This window comes from Amblyomma americanum, chromosome 5, assembly GCF_052857255.1.
Source record: "Amblyomma americanum isolate KBUSLIRL-KWMA chromosome 5, ASM5285725v1, whole genome shotgun sequence".
In the NCBI taxonomy this organism is placed as follows: Eukaryota; Metazoa; Arthropoda; class Arachnida; order Ixodida; family Ixodidae; genus Amblyomma; species Amblyomma americanum.
In genome coordinates this window covers 58,755,617-58,768,825 of record NC_135501.1, presented here as the reverse complement: position 1 = coordinate 58,768,825, position 13,209 = coordinate 58,755,617, and the positions used below count along the sequence as shown (strand labels likewise).

General features: G+C 43.7%; 1 protein-coding gene across 1 annotated transcript in view; it reads right to left on the bottom strand.

The window, feature by feature from the left end:
* LOC144132475 (cytochrome P450 4V2-like) overlaps positions 1-13,209 on the bottom strand; it is a 62,643-nt gene that overhangs the window by 22,065 nt on the left and 27,369 nt on the right. The window contains exons 5-8 of the mRNA XM_077664917.1: positions 11,082-11,275; positions 7,033-7,102; positions 5,312-5,438; positions 2,867-3,055 (exon numbers count right to left, since the gene is read on the bottom strand). Coding sequence (XP_077521043.1) covers positions 2,867-3,055; positions 5,312-5,438; positions 7,033-7,102; positions 11,082-11,275 — 580 coding nt within the window. The remainder of the gene's footprint in view (positions 1-2,866; positions 3,056-5,311; positions 5,439-7,032; positions 7,103-11,081; positions 11,276-13,209) is intronic.

Sequence of the window (13,209 nt, the reverse complement as noted above, 5' to 3'; positions counted from 1 at the left end):
GTTCGACCATTAATTTAACTGCCACCTGCCATGGCGGCAGGGTGGGCGCGCTGCGTATCTAGTGTGCGGAACGCACTCAACGTTACAGACGCCAATCCGCGTCTACTTGCCCGATACACCACAGCTTTCGCTTTTTAAAAAGGTCCAGTAGTGTCGAAACCGCAGCTATTTTTTCGTTACAGTTCTCGAACCTAGACCCTTAATATCCTTGTCATTATGAAATAAATTGAGTAAAGTACTTTCTCTACATAACGCTAGCCAATGTGCTGACAGTCTAAACGCAATGCGTCAATATATGTGTGTGTTAGCGCTGCTTTTGGTCTTTTGGTCACCTCATGAAATTAGTTCGAGGTCTGACAATGACCAATCTGGATACAGCGCACCGTCTGAAAGACACACTGATAGGAAGTACTTTCATTAAAAAGACATCTGAATATTTTTCTTTCCACGGTTGTCAGAAAATGAGAGACCAGGATTTATTGAACACTGGCTGAAGGTCGCTCATTAACAGCGTTTTTTTTTTTCAATGCACTTGATTACAGCGAAGATTGAAAATTTGAGCGGGAAGCGTTGGCTACTGAAGGTTTGCCAGTTTCTGACATCAAACTTTGAATGCAATCTCTATGCGATAATGAATACATTGCATGTAAACGGTTTCCAGATAATTGCAACAGTTTGAAATAAAGGTGGAGCGGTCCATTCTGCTCTTTCACACGTTTTAAGCATAAATTTCAGTGAACCACGTTATACAAATTTTTAACGTTAATTATGAATTTTTCACAACCCTGCTATCGGGCATCAGTCATTTAATCTTTTTTTACCAACATCAACTCCGGAGGTATTCACGCTACCATCGTTGTTTCCGTACCACGGTGTCTGGAGAATGTCGGTTGGGCCTCGCAGACATCTCGGTAATTACTGCTCTATCGTAGTAAAGAATGTTCTGCGTTTATGTCATACTTACAACGCGCTGCTCGTGTGTCATCTTCATCTGTCCTATGCTTTTCACTTTGACTTTGCTTTGTTGCCTAAGTGGCGGGCCACTTGTTTTCTTTTTTGTAGCGCGCTGCTGTTACAATCAAGTTTGACCTTTCCTGCTATCGCGCCGATTTCCCTTGGCTTTTTCCTTTAGTCTGACAGCATTGGCACATTTCGCACTTGACTTGTGCGCACCTCCCTACTTTCTTCATTATGACTTCTTCACACCTGCATGTCTTAGAGTCCCCCCATTGCTACCACATTACGCTCACTATTTTCCTCATCGAGAACGCCGAGGAAATAGCGGTGGAAAACGGCGCCATGGAATGAGAGCCTTTCTTTAGACGCTTTGACCGGCACGAACCCACAAGATAAACGACAGCGCGCTGGTGGGCCTGTAGGATCAGAGCGGCATATGGAGCTCTGGGCTGAGGGTTCCGCTGAAGGAGACAAGCAGAGTATATATTTATAATAAACATTTTTCTTCCTTCTTCTTGTCCTGTTCTTTAGCCGGCTTTTCTACATACTCTTTCCTTTCCGTGCCAACGTCTTTCAGCTGCTTGATCTTGGACACCACAGCTGCATAGGTTATCAGCGCATTGCTTTATTTCTCTTTACTGCGGAAGCATCATTCCGGAGGTTCTAAGCTCGAGCAAGTATCTTGTGTTGTCTTGTGCTTCTTGTGACTGTGTGGCGCTGCCACAACCTGCTCGCTGCACTGTTAGCAAACTGACCACTGTGGCAGATTGCAGTTAAATTAATGACTGGACGTGGGCATTGCTCGATTAGAGCAACTTGGATCGCACAATACCTGCCGGAGGCTGTAATAGAACCAGCCGCCTGCCAGTTCAGTGGCGCACCGCTGAGCCACTGCGTTAAGTATATAATGTTAAGTATAGACTGACAAAATGCGCGCATATGGGCATTAACCCACTAAAGCAATTAAGTCGAAGCCTAAGTGTCTCTTGCTTTTGCTCGTTTACTTGGTTTAACTACGTTAAACGCCTAGCATTTTTGATTTCCCTTTTGTTATTCTGCCACGCCTAGGTCCTAGATCACCGCTTCCCGATAGAGTAAGGTGATATAAGTCCTATGTCAGGCGGAACAAAAGCACGAAAAAAGTGTTACCCCTTTCGTCATTTTATTCATGCTAAAAGCACTGTGAGGAAACTTCATACTTGTCTGTAAATAGTAGCCATCACCGCCCATATTCCTTCCGGCCGCTGGTGCCAATTCTTGCAAGCGGCAATAAAGCCTGCTCCCGACCTTGCAATGTGTCTATATACTAAACCATTAAGCTCCCGTTTGGTTATCAACTTGCTCTTCGAGTTTCTTGGACTGTTTGAGTGGGGCATCCAGAAATATGCCATTCTTGTGCGTAGTATGAACACTTCCATTTAGCGATTAAAATCATGCTTTCCGATAAGGCTTATCCTCAGTATCACGGCTTCAACATTTTCCCCTTACTTTGCGGTGCACTAGTGCGGCCATTTATGACGCTAAAATAGCAGTTCTCAGTTGCATCAGTACTCCTCAACCATCTTGCAAGACGTGACGAAACACGAATCCTACCAGTGATGAACATAGCTGTAATATGCTAAAATTACTTCTCGCCTAAAGCGATGCCCTCAAACAGGAAGGCAAAACACATGAAGAAACGAAAAACCTACTGCACCTATAAATGCCAAGCCGGAGGAAAGGTCATGAAGGGAAGTAATAGCCTGCCGCGCGCATCTTTTCTACCTGTTTTCAGTATTTTACAATGCATCAATCTTATACGGCATAAGGGCACTATCATACGTTTTCTTTGCTGGACTAACGCTTAGCTGCAAGAAAGAGATGAACAGTTTTGCGCTTTCGGCGCAAAGCTTGTGTCATGCCAGCGCACCCCGAACATGAAGGTGTCGACCTCTTCTCTAATGCCTTCCTCCGTGATGTTGTTCTTGAAGTGTTCCAGGAGGAGCATATCCATGAAGGGCCGGACTTTCTTTCGTCCTGCTTCGGAGGTGTCTTCTTCGAGGCTTATCAGGCCACTGTCGACTTCGTTACGCAGCGCTAGCTTGCGTTCGGCGATCACCTGCGGTAGCGCAAACGAAAAATGTGACATACTAATTAAAGAAAGGATACCCTGCATGCGTGTACTGCACTTAAAACAACTTTTCAATTTATTTTTACAGCCAATTAAACAGAAAGTGATCGATACCTCGCCATCGCTGTTGCTAGCTGTGCCAAATGTGAAGTTATATCATTTAACTTAAAGCGTCTGCCAATTGGGTCATTTTAAATCCTGGAAGGCTAGAGTCACTGGATAAGTTTTCAAAGTAACGCAATCCTCCTCTCCCCGCCATTGGGTCTCGAAGTTCCGTGGGTGGCTCTGAGAGATTTCCCCACCCCTGCAATCGCATCCCTGTTCCCTGTATATCCGTCTGAGGAACGTCGTTAGTATAATGACATACTAAACCTCTGCGTAGTTGACTCCGTCCACTTCGGAGATAACGGGCGTGGGGGCTCAGAATGAACGGTAAGAAATATTGTTTTTTTTTCCTTTTCGAAGCAATCGGATCCTAGAGAAAGGTCCAAAGGCTTTGGAAGCCTCAACTGTATTGGAAGTTCTTGCAAATTATAGTGTTTGCTGTGATGAAAACATTGGGCAGCTGCAGATATATATCTTCAAAGGGCGGCAGCGTGGGGTAGAGGAACGCGATACTCTGAAAATTTATCCTGCAACTCTACGGATGACACTTCTGTGAAAATATTCCAAAACCCGAGTATTTCATCGCCCATTTTTATAAGAACCCAACGGAGTAGAAGCGCCAAGTATTTGGATACATGTTTTTTTTTTCTGGACTGATGCGGTGGACAACAGTATACGTTATTCAAGACGTGAAATTCAATTACACCAGTTCAATAATTCAAAAATAAATTTAATATTCATGCTATTTCGGTTTCGGTTCCAAAGCCGAACGATGGCTGTCATGTCAGAGAAATTATGAGGTCATGTGAGGCATGTAAAATGGTGGTATAATTGCTTCTCCATCATTTTTTGTCATTCCAACTTGTTGTCAGGCTTGCATACAGTTTATGACAATTAAAACAAAACCAGCACTCATACTGCACGACAAGGGCTTCTAGTTTTCTTGTCTGTCACCACGTGCAGTCCTGCTTTCAACATTGAAAAATACCACTTTGACATCAGCTATGACGTATGAAATAAGGTGAATAACCGAATGGCTGTCATCAAAGCGCTATAGGCCGCTTGGCTGGGTGGCAGTGGCTGGTAGCTGCGCCGAATTCTTGGTAATGTTGTATGTGCCGCGTAATGTGAACCTGTCTTTTATGTCACAGCACTCATTGGGCTGTAAAAACCGAAACCAATACAGGACGAAAAGAAACATCAATTAAACATTATTACCGCTTGTTGGCGCCACCCACGTGGCCGTTTCCGTTTAATAATGTGTGCGCATCATTCTAAACATAGCAAACACAACTAAAATTTTCTGTCTGTATTCCTTTAACTTGGGAGGTATATTGAATTTTTATGCCTGCGTTCGTCTCCCACTTCCTCCTTCCCCATTCAGAGCTCTGCTCTAATTAACTCATTCGGACAATTCTCTTATATGAAACGTCGCAACTTCAGTTCTGAACTTTTTCCGCTGGAAACACTTGTGGAAACAAATCAATAAAACATAAATATAATGGTATTGATACAAAAACGACACCTAAAACGGGAAGTATGGAAAGGTGGTTGCCGTCAGCAGAGAAGCGTTTCATGGAGATGAATGCGTAGACGAACTAATGCATTGGCTCACTTTTCCTGTTGTAGCCCAGAAATCATTTGGTGCTGCGGCACGCTCACAACAGATGGAGTAACTGATAGCTAAAATCGCTTTCCTAACACCCACAGTCGAAATTTATACAATTTATGATGTCTTCAGTGCAGAGAGCTTAGTACATATATAGCGCCGTGCGACACGCCATTTCCACTGACAAACTGCTAGATCTTAGGAAAATAAGTTGTATTCATACTTCAAATGCTCACTACGCAAGTACGGGCGTCAATTGCTCCTCCTGAGAACGAAAGGTGCAATACCCCTTCAAGAGTGGTCATAAAGTGGTCACCACTGCGCTTGCGTAAGGCATGGAAAGGAGGTCGTTTGGACTATGTTTAGACGTATTCCTGTTCCCTAAAAGACGACTCAAACTATGTTCCTTAACATGCATGTATTGCAAGAATAACAACCGCCTAATACGCACAAAAATAAAGAGAAATCAGGGCTGCATTTATTTGTACGCCTTCGGAAAGTTTTTATTCCTGTGCAAGAACACTGCGTACCTTGCGTGTGAAGGAGTGCAGAGTGTCGAGGCACTTGCGGTGCTCTCTCCCCATGGGGGTCAGCCCGTATATGAAATCCACATGGAGGATAGGCTTAAACACACGCTCCACGAACAGCTCGCCAACCCTGACAGAGAGGCAGGAGGGCGCTACGAATTAGAAAAGCCTAAATAGGGTTAAGTGCGTGACGAAGGCAGTGGCGCGCCAGCTGCTGTGATAAGTTGGCATGGAAATGGTGCCTTGGTTCTATAAAGCGACGTCGGCAAGAAGAAAGGTTACTTTCGAAACAACGTAGTAACCAAGAAGGGCACTTTGAGGGCCATATGAGTTTTATAGGCCTGTCATATCCTGCATAATGGGCATGAGGGAAGTTCCATCAAACATTTCAAAATCCTGGCACTGAAGGCAGTGCTTTGCATAAAAATTTCGACTGGGGAAAGAAAATTCCATGTGTTGATACGTGTTACGTTCACGGTTTGACTTCCAGAAAGGGCACTGCCTTTCTATAGCGCCTAGTCGCTATTGGCAACATGACTGCGCACACATCAATGTCTCTCAAAGAAGTAAAACGATGCCTTGCCTTCAGTGTTTTGAAATCTTATACTCGGCGCCAATGAATTTCATTTCTTAAGCACTACGGGAGTATTATTCTACAAAGTTTTATCGTTCTCTACGTGTTATACATGTATAATCAAGGTCAGTTTCAGCAAGTACCTTTTTTAACGGAACAGCGGCTGTTTATAAAGTCATCCGGGCATAGGTCACTAAATTGATGGGCCAATGTAGTAGGCTTATGAAATTCTGCTAAGGTGAACAGGGGTATCTATGTGCGAAAAATGAACCTGCTAATGTGACCTGTGGCCGCCAGCATCCAGAAACGCAAGAAACGCGATTACCCTCCTCGGCTACTCGGCTACTGATCCGGAGTTCCCGGGTTCGAACCTGACCACGGCGGCTGCGTTTTAATGGAGGCAGAACGCCAAGGCGCCCATGTGCTGTGCGATGTCCGTGCACGTTAAAGATCCCCAGGTGGTCGAAATTATTCCGGAGCCCTCCACTATGGCACCTCTTTCTTCCTTTCTTCTTTCACTCCTTCCTTTATCCCCTCCCTTACGGCGCGGTTCAGGCGTCCAACGATATTCTAGACAGATACTGCGCCATTTCCTTTGCCACCAAACAAATAAATTAATTAACACCCTTCTTTATTAGCACATATATACGAAGTGCCGTCCTAATTAAAAGTCAGTAAGCGAAAACACTTATTTGCTCGCGAGAGTACTTGACATCGAGTTTAGCGGGCAGGTCCCTTAGTCCCGGCCTTCAGCGGCCACAACTTATGAGTACTGTTGGTGTCGTCCTCATAAAATGGCACATACCCACAAGGGGGATTGGCCATAACCAGGCGGTCACTACCTTAATTGCAAATGGCATGCGGCAAACATGTACTCTTCCAGCAATGCTTGAACGGAAGTCTTACTACACGCCAGCAATAAATAAATAAATAAAGGGCAAAGAAAGCCAACAACGTTGAACTATCTTTTCGTCCGGTCATTAACAAGGCAGGATGCACATGGGGGCACATGCCAACGGTTAAAGTAAAAGCTTTGTTATGGCGAAACGTTCACTGCTGTAAGGCAAGTAACCTTTTTTCGATGCTCTGAATTTCCTCTGCGGGATGTACCGCCTTAGCGCAGGGTGTGTGATTTGCGCTTAAACCTTACCGGTTCACTGCTGCGACGTATGGGTTGTGCTCGTTGGTCTGCGCAGATATTGTCGTTCCCATAATTGTCTCTGCAAGCGAGAGGCAATAGCCCAGTACAGATTACAACGCATTGCACTGTGAAAATTGGAATATTTGTCGGTACACGCCAACAATGAAAAACAGATATGTGTAACTAACTGCAATAAATGCAATACATTATCGAAACGTTTTTGTGGCATGAAAAATAATTTAAACACAAAAGCGGTTAGATTTTTTCATGTATTTACACTGATTTCTTCAGTCATCTATGGGTGTTTGCTTTTTTTATGTAAAACAAATTCTACTCTTTTTTTCTCAGAATGGGCCGATCCGCGCGAAATAGAGCGCACAAAATTGTGCGAGTTTTTTATGGCCAGAAACAGTTTTTTATGCCCACAGATATATTTGACATGCTTCACATGCCAGTTAGAGCAACTACCCAGCATCAGGTATTGAAAATTTATGCAGGTAATTTAAATAATATAACCATGTTCTGGAATGTTAATTTCTCCAGAAAAAAATACGCTGTGGAGACAATAAAACTCTGCATTCAATCCCTCTCCAGCCCTTTCGTGTTATAATACCTAAATTTTACAACTCTATAATAAGATGCTTAAAGCCATTTTTATTCAATAAAACGCACGCGCTCATTGTGTACTAACACACTACATTTCGAGCACGGGATTCGAATACAAGTACACTGCAATTTCGAATGTTTCAGAGCTCGATAGTTACTTTTTTGTAGGGTAAAACTGCATTTTCGTTACTTAAATACAGCGCGTCCAATTTTGTTTTCATATAACTTCACTATGGGCATTGTACGTTTACATGGAGAACAATTTTGCGTTCCTCATGTTTCTCTTGGTTACGTATTGCTGTCAAGTGCTATCCCTGTCGTTTTGATGAAGGGGGCGAGGCCCAGTCAAGCTGCGCGTGCAGGATTTATTCGTTTTTCCTTTCATCGTTGATGGAAATTAAAACCTTATTTTAGTTTTGAAGCTGGCTCTATTTTGATGTGAAACAGCATATGTTACGCAGTTTTCTTCTGAAAACTTCATTTATACTGTATTATATCAAGCTGTGTTATTCAAACTACTTACAAAGAATTCAGCAAAAAAACTAATAGACCATTGAGTTGTGTAGTCAGGGGCACAGCTGTGCTGCACTAGCTACAGCCAATGAACGAGGACAGCAGGCTTGTATCCCAGTGGTTGGTATGAGAATCTGCATTTGCACATTTCGGCATCGTTAAACTGCCGAGGTGGCTCAGTAGTTAGGACGCTCGGCTACTGATCCAGAGTTCCCGGGTTCGAACCCGACCGCGGCGGCTGAGCTTTTGTGGAGGCATAACGCTAAGGCGCCCGTGTGCTGTGCGATGTCAGTGCACGTTAAAGATCCCCAGGTGGTCAAAATTATTCCGGAGTCCTCCACTACGGCACTTATTTCTACCTATCTTGTTTCCCTCCTTCCTTTATCCCTTCCCTCATGGCGCGGTTAAGGTGTCCAATGATATGAGACAGGTACAGCGCCATTTCCTTTTCCCAAAAACCAATTATTATTATTAAATATTATTATTGTTATTAGGTAGCGTGAATATGCAGGAACTAGAACAAATTGGTGACAAGAAATAGAACAGACCGCGTTGGTGACAACAAATAGGAACAGATGGCACTTCCTTCCAGAGCGCAACCGGGGAAATATCAACGTCTTTCATTTCGAACCCCACGAACGTCAACGTCTTTTAGTTTAAGCGCCTCGTGGCATTCCTGCCTTCTTATTACGAATAATGTTGGCGTAGCATTGAGTTTACACGCCAACATAATTCGTCTTTAAAGGGGGCTTCTTCCTCTAATTTGGCCCTGCATTACAGAGGCTGCGAACTTAGCTATTCTAACCCGTTGGACAAAAATGCATGTGTATCTCTGGTCAATAGTACAAAATTCTGTTTAGGCATTCCAATCAGCTAACAAGGAAATTATCTGAGACATTTCATATTCACAAAAACTCGTTTTGTCATTTTGGGGGCAGGCGCATGCGCTGCTGGCTGCCTTGTGTGAGTTATTTAACCTTGTGTGTTTTTCCCAATAAACTTCAGTTGATAGCAGCGCTTGTCCTTCGTTTTCTTTCTTTCTCTTGGTGTCCCCTGTCCTAGCGCTTTTGAAAGTGTTAAAGTGATGTACCAACTAGCTCTATTATCCGTGTTACTCTTTGAAGCTAGAACAAGGTTTCTCACGACGCGAAGATAGAAAACAAATTTAACCAAGAAGATGACACATCAAGTATACGGTAAATCAGTAGAAACAATTGAACGTTTTGTACCGGTGGTCTCAATCCAGAATTCGATTCAAGCACTGTCACTGTCTCAGAGTCCTTAGCGTTTGGGGATAATGAAAATCATGTAAATGAACCTTCGGTGGAATACACAAATAGCGATTGGAGGTTGCTGGCTCAAAGCAGGGCAGTGACGTAAGGTGGCCAGTTCAGGATTGGAAATTGCATTTGCAGAAAAGCGGTGCATTTTTCAGTAATACCACATTTTAAGTAATACCATATTTAACAGAGTACAAAAAAAAAGCCGAGCATGGTGGAAACTGCCGCCAGCCCGTTTCCAAGGAGACGATTTTATAATTTATCCATCCATCCACCACTGAGTGTGTAGTGCATGCTAAATCCGCAGAAACAGTTAAACAACAATTCTCTAGTTTGCGGCAGTATTCATCAAGGCATCGATATAGGTACAGCCACTCTTCCTGAGGCACTAGAGATCCGAGATAACGAAGCTAATGTGAATGAATCTGGGATAGACGTTAGCAAAATGTGATTGAAAGATTGGTGGCTCCAAAGCAAAGCGGTGACGTAAGGGTAAAGTTTAAGGTTTAAGAAATGATGTAACATGAATCAGCACTGTCTATATGTAAAGAGAAATATCAAGGTTATAAATATCACCATTGCATTTGAAAAATTGGCTAGAGAAGTAAAAAGAAACGACGAGCATGGTAACGGGTGCCCCCACCCCCCTTCAAAGGTGCAACGCCCAACATTCATTCATCCATCACCACCCATCTATCTATGAAGGATTGTACAGTTCAGAAAACAGAGTCATGATCCGCCTATCTCCCGTCGTATCGGTTAGTGATGGCGACAAAAGAAAGGAACTTGCATTCGAGACAGTCAGAGCTACGAGGTTCACGTTTACAGCAGGGATATTACTTATGTACTTGGTTCATTTTGATTTTTCAACAAGATCTGGCGATTTTTTAAAAATATCGCTTTGCACTGACATTTTGCCGGAGTTATATGGCTTATTTCGTTTTGATCATTTTTCCAATACAAGAAGCATGGATTTGTATGCCATTAGCGCGTAATGTCACTTAATCTCGGTTGCAGGATTTATCCCACTTAACAAAAATTAGAAAGACAATGTTGCCTAAATTTCTCATTCTGTTCGTGTTGTATGCCAACAGTGTATTATTCTCTGAAATTAGACAAGAATTTTACGTGCGTGTATTTTAAGCAGATTTGTTCGTGACCAACTGAAATATAAACTGATTCAGGCAATTCTTTCTGGCGTCTAAATCAGTCTACAAGAAAAGGCGCTGGAAATGCAAACCTCATCTTTATTTGCGCTTTGCCTGGGCCAGGCATCTGAAATATAATGATAAAACAAATTCAAAGCTTTGATCGATTAATGTGGCGTTTAAGTGATTGAATGATTTGTTTAGTAGCGTATCACAAATATTTCACAAACACTTAATCTATCTGGTAAAACATGATTTCCATGCGAAGCTGGCATGGATCTGAATACAAGGCACATGCAAGAGAGTGACATTAATATGGTTTATGGGAATTTAACGTCCCAAAGCGACTCAGGCTATGAGGGACGCCGTAGTGAAGGGCTCCGGAAATTTCGACAACCTGAGATTCTTTTACGTGCACAAACATCGCACAGCACACGGGCCTCTAGTATTTCGCCTCCATCGATAGACATTATTATGAACAATACAACAACTTCCATAGGAAGCGGCTCACTGCATATGATGTCCAATGTGCACAAAGTGATGACAGACACGAAGTCAACCGTCTTGTTCTCGCGGGATAGTTTGTCCAGTTTCGCAGCTAGTATCATGGACTCCGTGTTTATGGTGGGTACGAAGTCCTCCAAGATGCGGAAGTGGAACGACGGCGTCAAAAGTTTTCTCCTCGAACGCCATTTTTCTGCAGTGCTGAAAATAAGCAAAGGTGAGTGTTAGCAACTATTTAGGCTTTGGATGTACTCAAACTGAAGTCTTGTACCAGGTGTTTCAGGGAAGACTAAGTAATTCAGAAAATTTCGCTTTTTCGCGTAAAAATATGGCATTTGCGGCATAGTATTACCACCGTAGGCGGACATCGGAAAGCCGGTGAACTATTTTAAGCATAAGCTGGTTAACTAATTCCTGATTATTAAGCTTGTAACTAAGACAGCTAGGCCACTGGTTGCATTTAAAAATTTGTAACTGGTCGTTAGTAGTAGCCATATCAATTTCTATAATTTCGAGAACGCGAATATATACGGCGCTGTGCCTCGACATAATTTGGCCACATCGCACCAAAACACATGCGCTTTCGAAAAGCATGCATACAAAGCAACCTTTCCAGGGTACATAACTATAGCCAAAAAAGCCAAAATTTGTCGAGCCACAGCACCAAAGGTAATCGCATTTTCTAAATTCTAAAAACTGGTATGGACATTTCAATGATCGGCTACAAAACTCTAATTGCAACTAGGGGCCTAAGCTTACTGGTTAAAAAGTTCACTATTAAAAACTTGTTATCCAGCTTACCGCTTAAGAGGATTCACCGGTTTTCTGGTGTCCGCCAACACTGGTAAGACTATGCTAGAAAAGCTGTAATTTTAACCCCCCCCCCCCCCCCCAAAAAAAAACAACTATTTTTGAGAACTACTTGAAGTGTTTCCAGAAGCACCTTGTATAGCGCAAAATCAAGCCTGGGAGGTCTAACAACTGTCACGTGAATATGTGACCTTGCTTTGGGAGGCCAGCAGGAATGAACGTGTCCCTGTTGGTACAACTGGGTTCTACAAAGCCGCGGAGTACAAGCAGGCCATCGGTGACAGCAGTGGTTCTGCAATGAGCACGGGCTCGTCGCTTCACTAGCCATGATATTCTCAAGGCGTCACTTCCTTGGACTGCAGGGTGTTGTTGCTGCGACAGAAGGAGAGTGCACGGGCCTGTCCATTGGCTCGAGCAGAGCCACAATCGCTGCCCCGTGGGGAGAGAGGAAAGTTGAAAGAGATGTGAGAGGAGAGATTCAAAACAAAAGTCTCGCGTCGCAGCAACTGCGTCCGACGAGGCTATGATGCCGCATTTACCAACAGATACCCCGGCAGCAACGAGCCTCGCCGCAATTGGCGGGAGCCCCTATATCCCAGCTCCGAAGGACCAGGTCAAAGCACAGCCATCCCCAGCGTGGATGGCTGTGCCTTCCACGCTTCTTCTAGGGTTCTAACAAAACGAATTTCCCGTATTGATCGGGGATTCAACGGCCTGACTTGAGGCCTGTGCATTCAGTCCACCATACTTACATTCAATCCGGCTTTGCGAAACGTCTTTCAATCCGCGACGTTGTGTGTGTGCTGATGGGCAAACCTGGAGTACCTACGCGGCGCGGCGAGTGTCCCACTCATCATAATCATCATCATCAGCCTGACTACACACACTGCAGGGCAAATGTCTCTCCCATGCCTCTCCAATTAACCCTGTCATTTGACAGCTACGCCCACAGTATGTCCGCAAACTACTTAATTAATCTTATGCGCCCACCTAACTTTCTGCCGCCCCCTATTGCGCTTGCCTCCTCATGGAATCGACTCCGTTACCCTTAAGGATCAGCCATTAACATTTCTTGGCGTTACATGCCCTGCACAAGCTTATTTATTCCTTTTGATTTCGACTAAGATGTAATTTACCTGCCTTTGTTTCGTCACCCACTCAGCCCACTTCCGGTCTTTTAACGTTACACCTATCATTTTTCTTTTCATAGCTCGCTGCGTTGTCCTTAACTTGAGCTGAACCTTTCTCGCTGGCCTCCATGTTTCAAACCTGTAGGTGAGTGCTGGTAAGATGCAGCTGTTGAATACTTTTCTATTGAGAGGTAT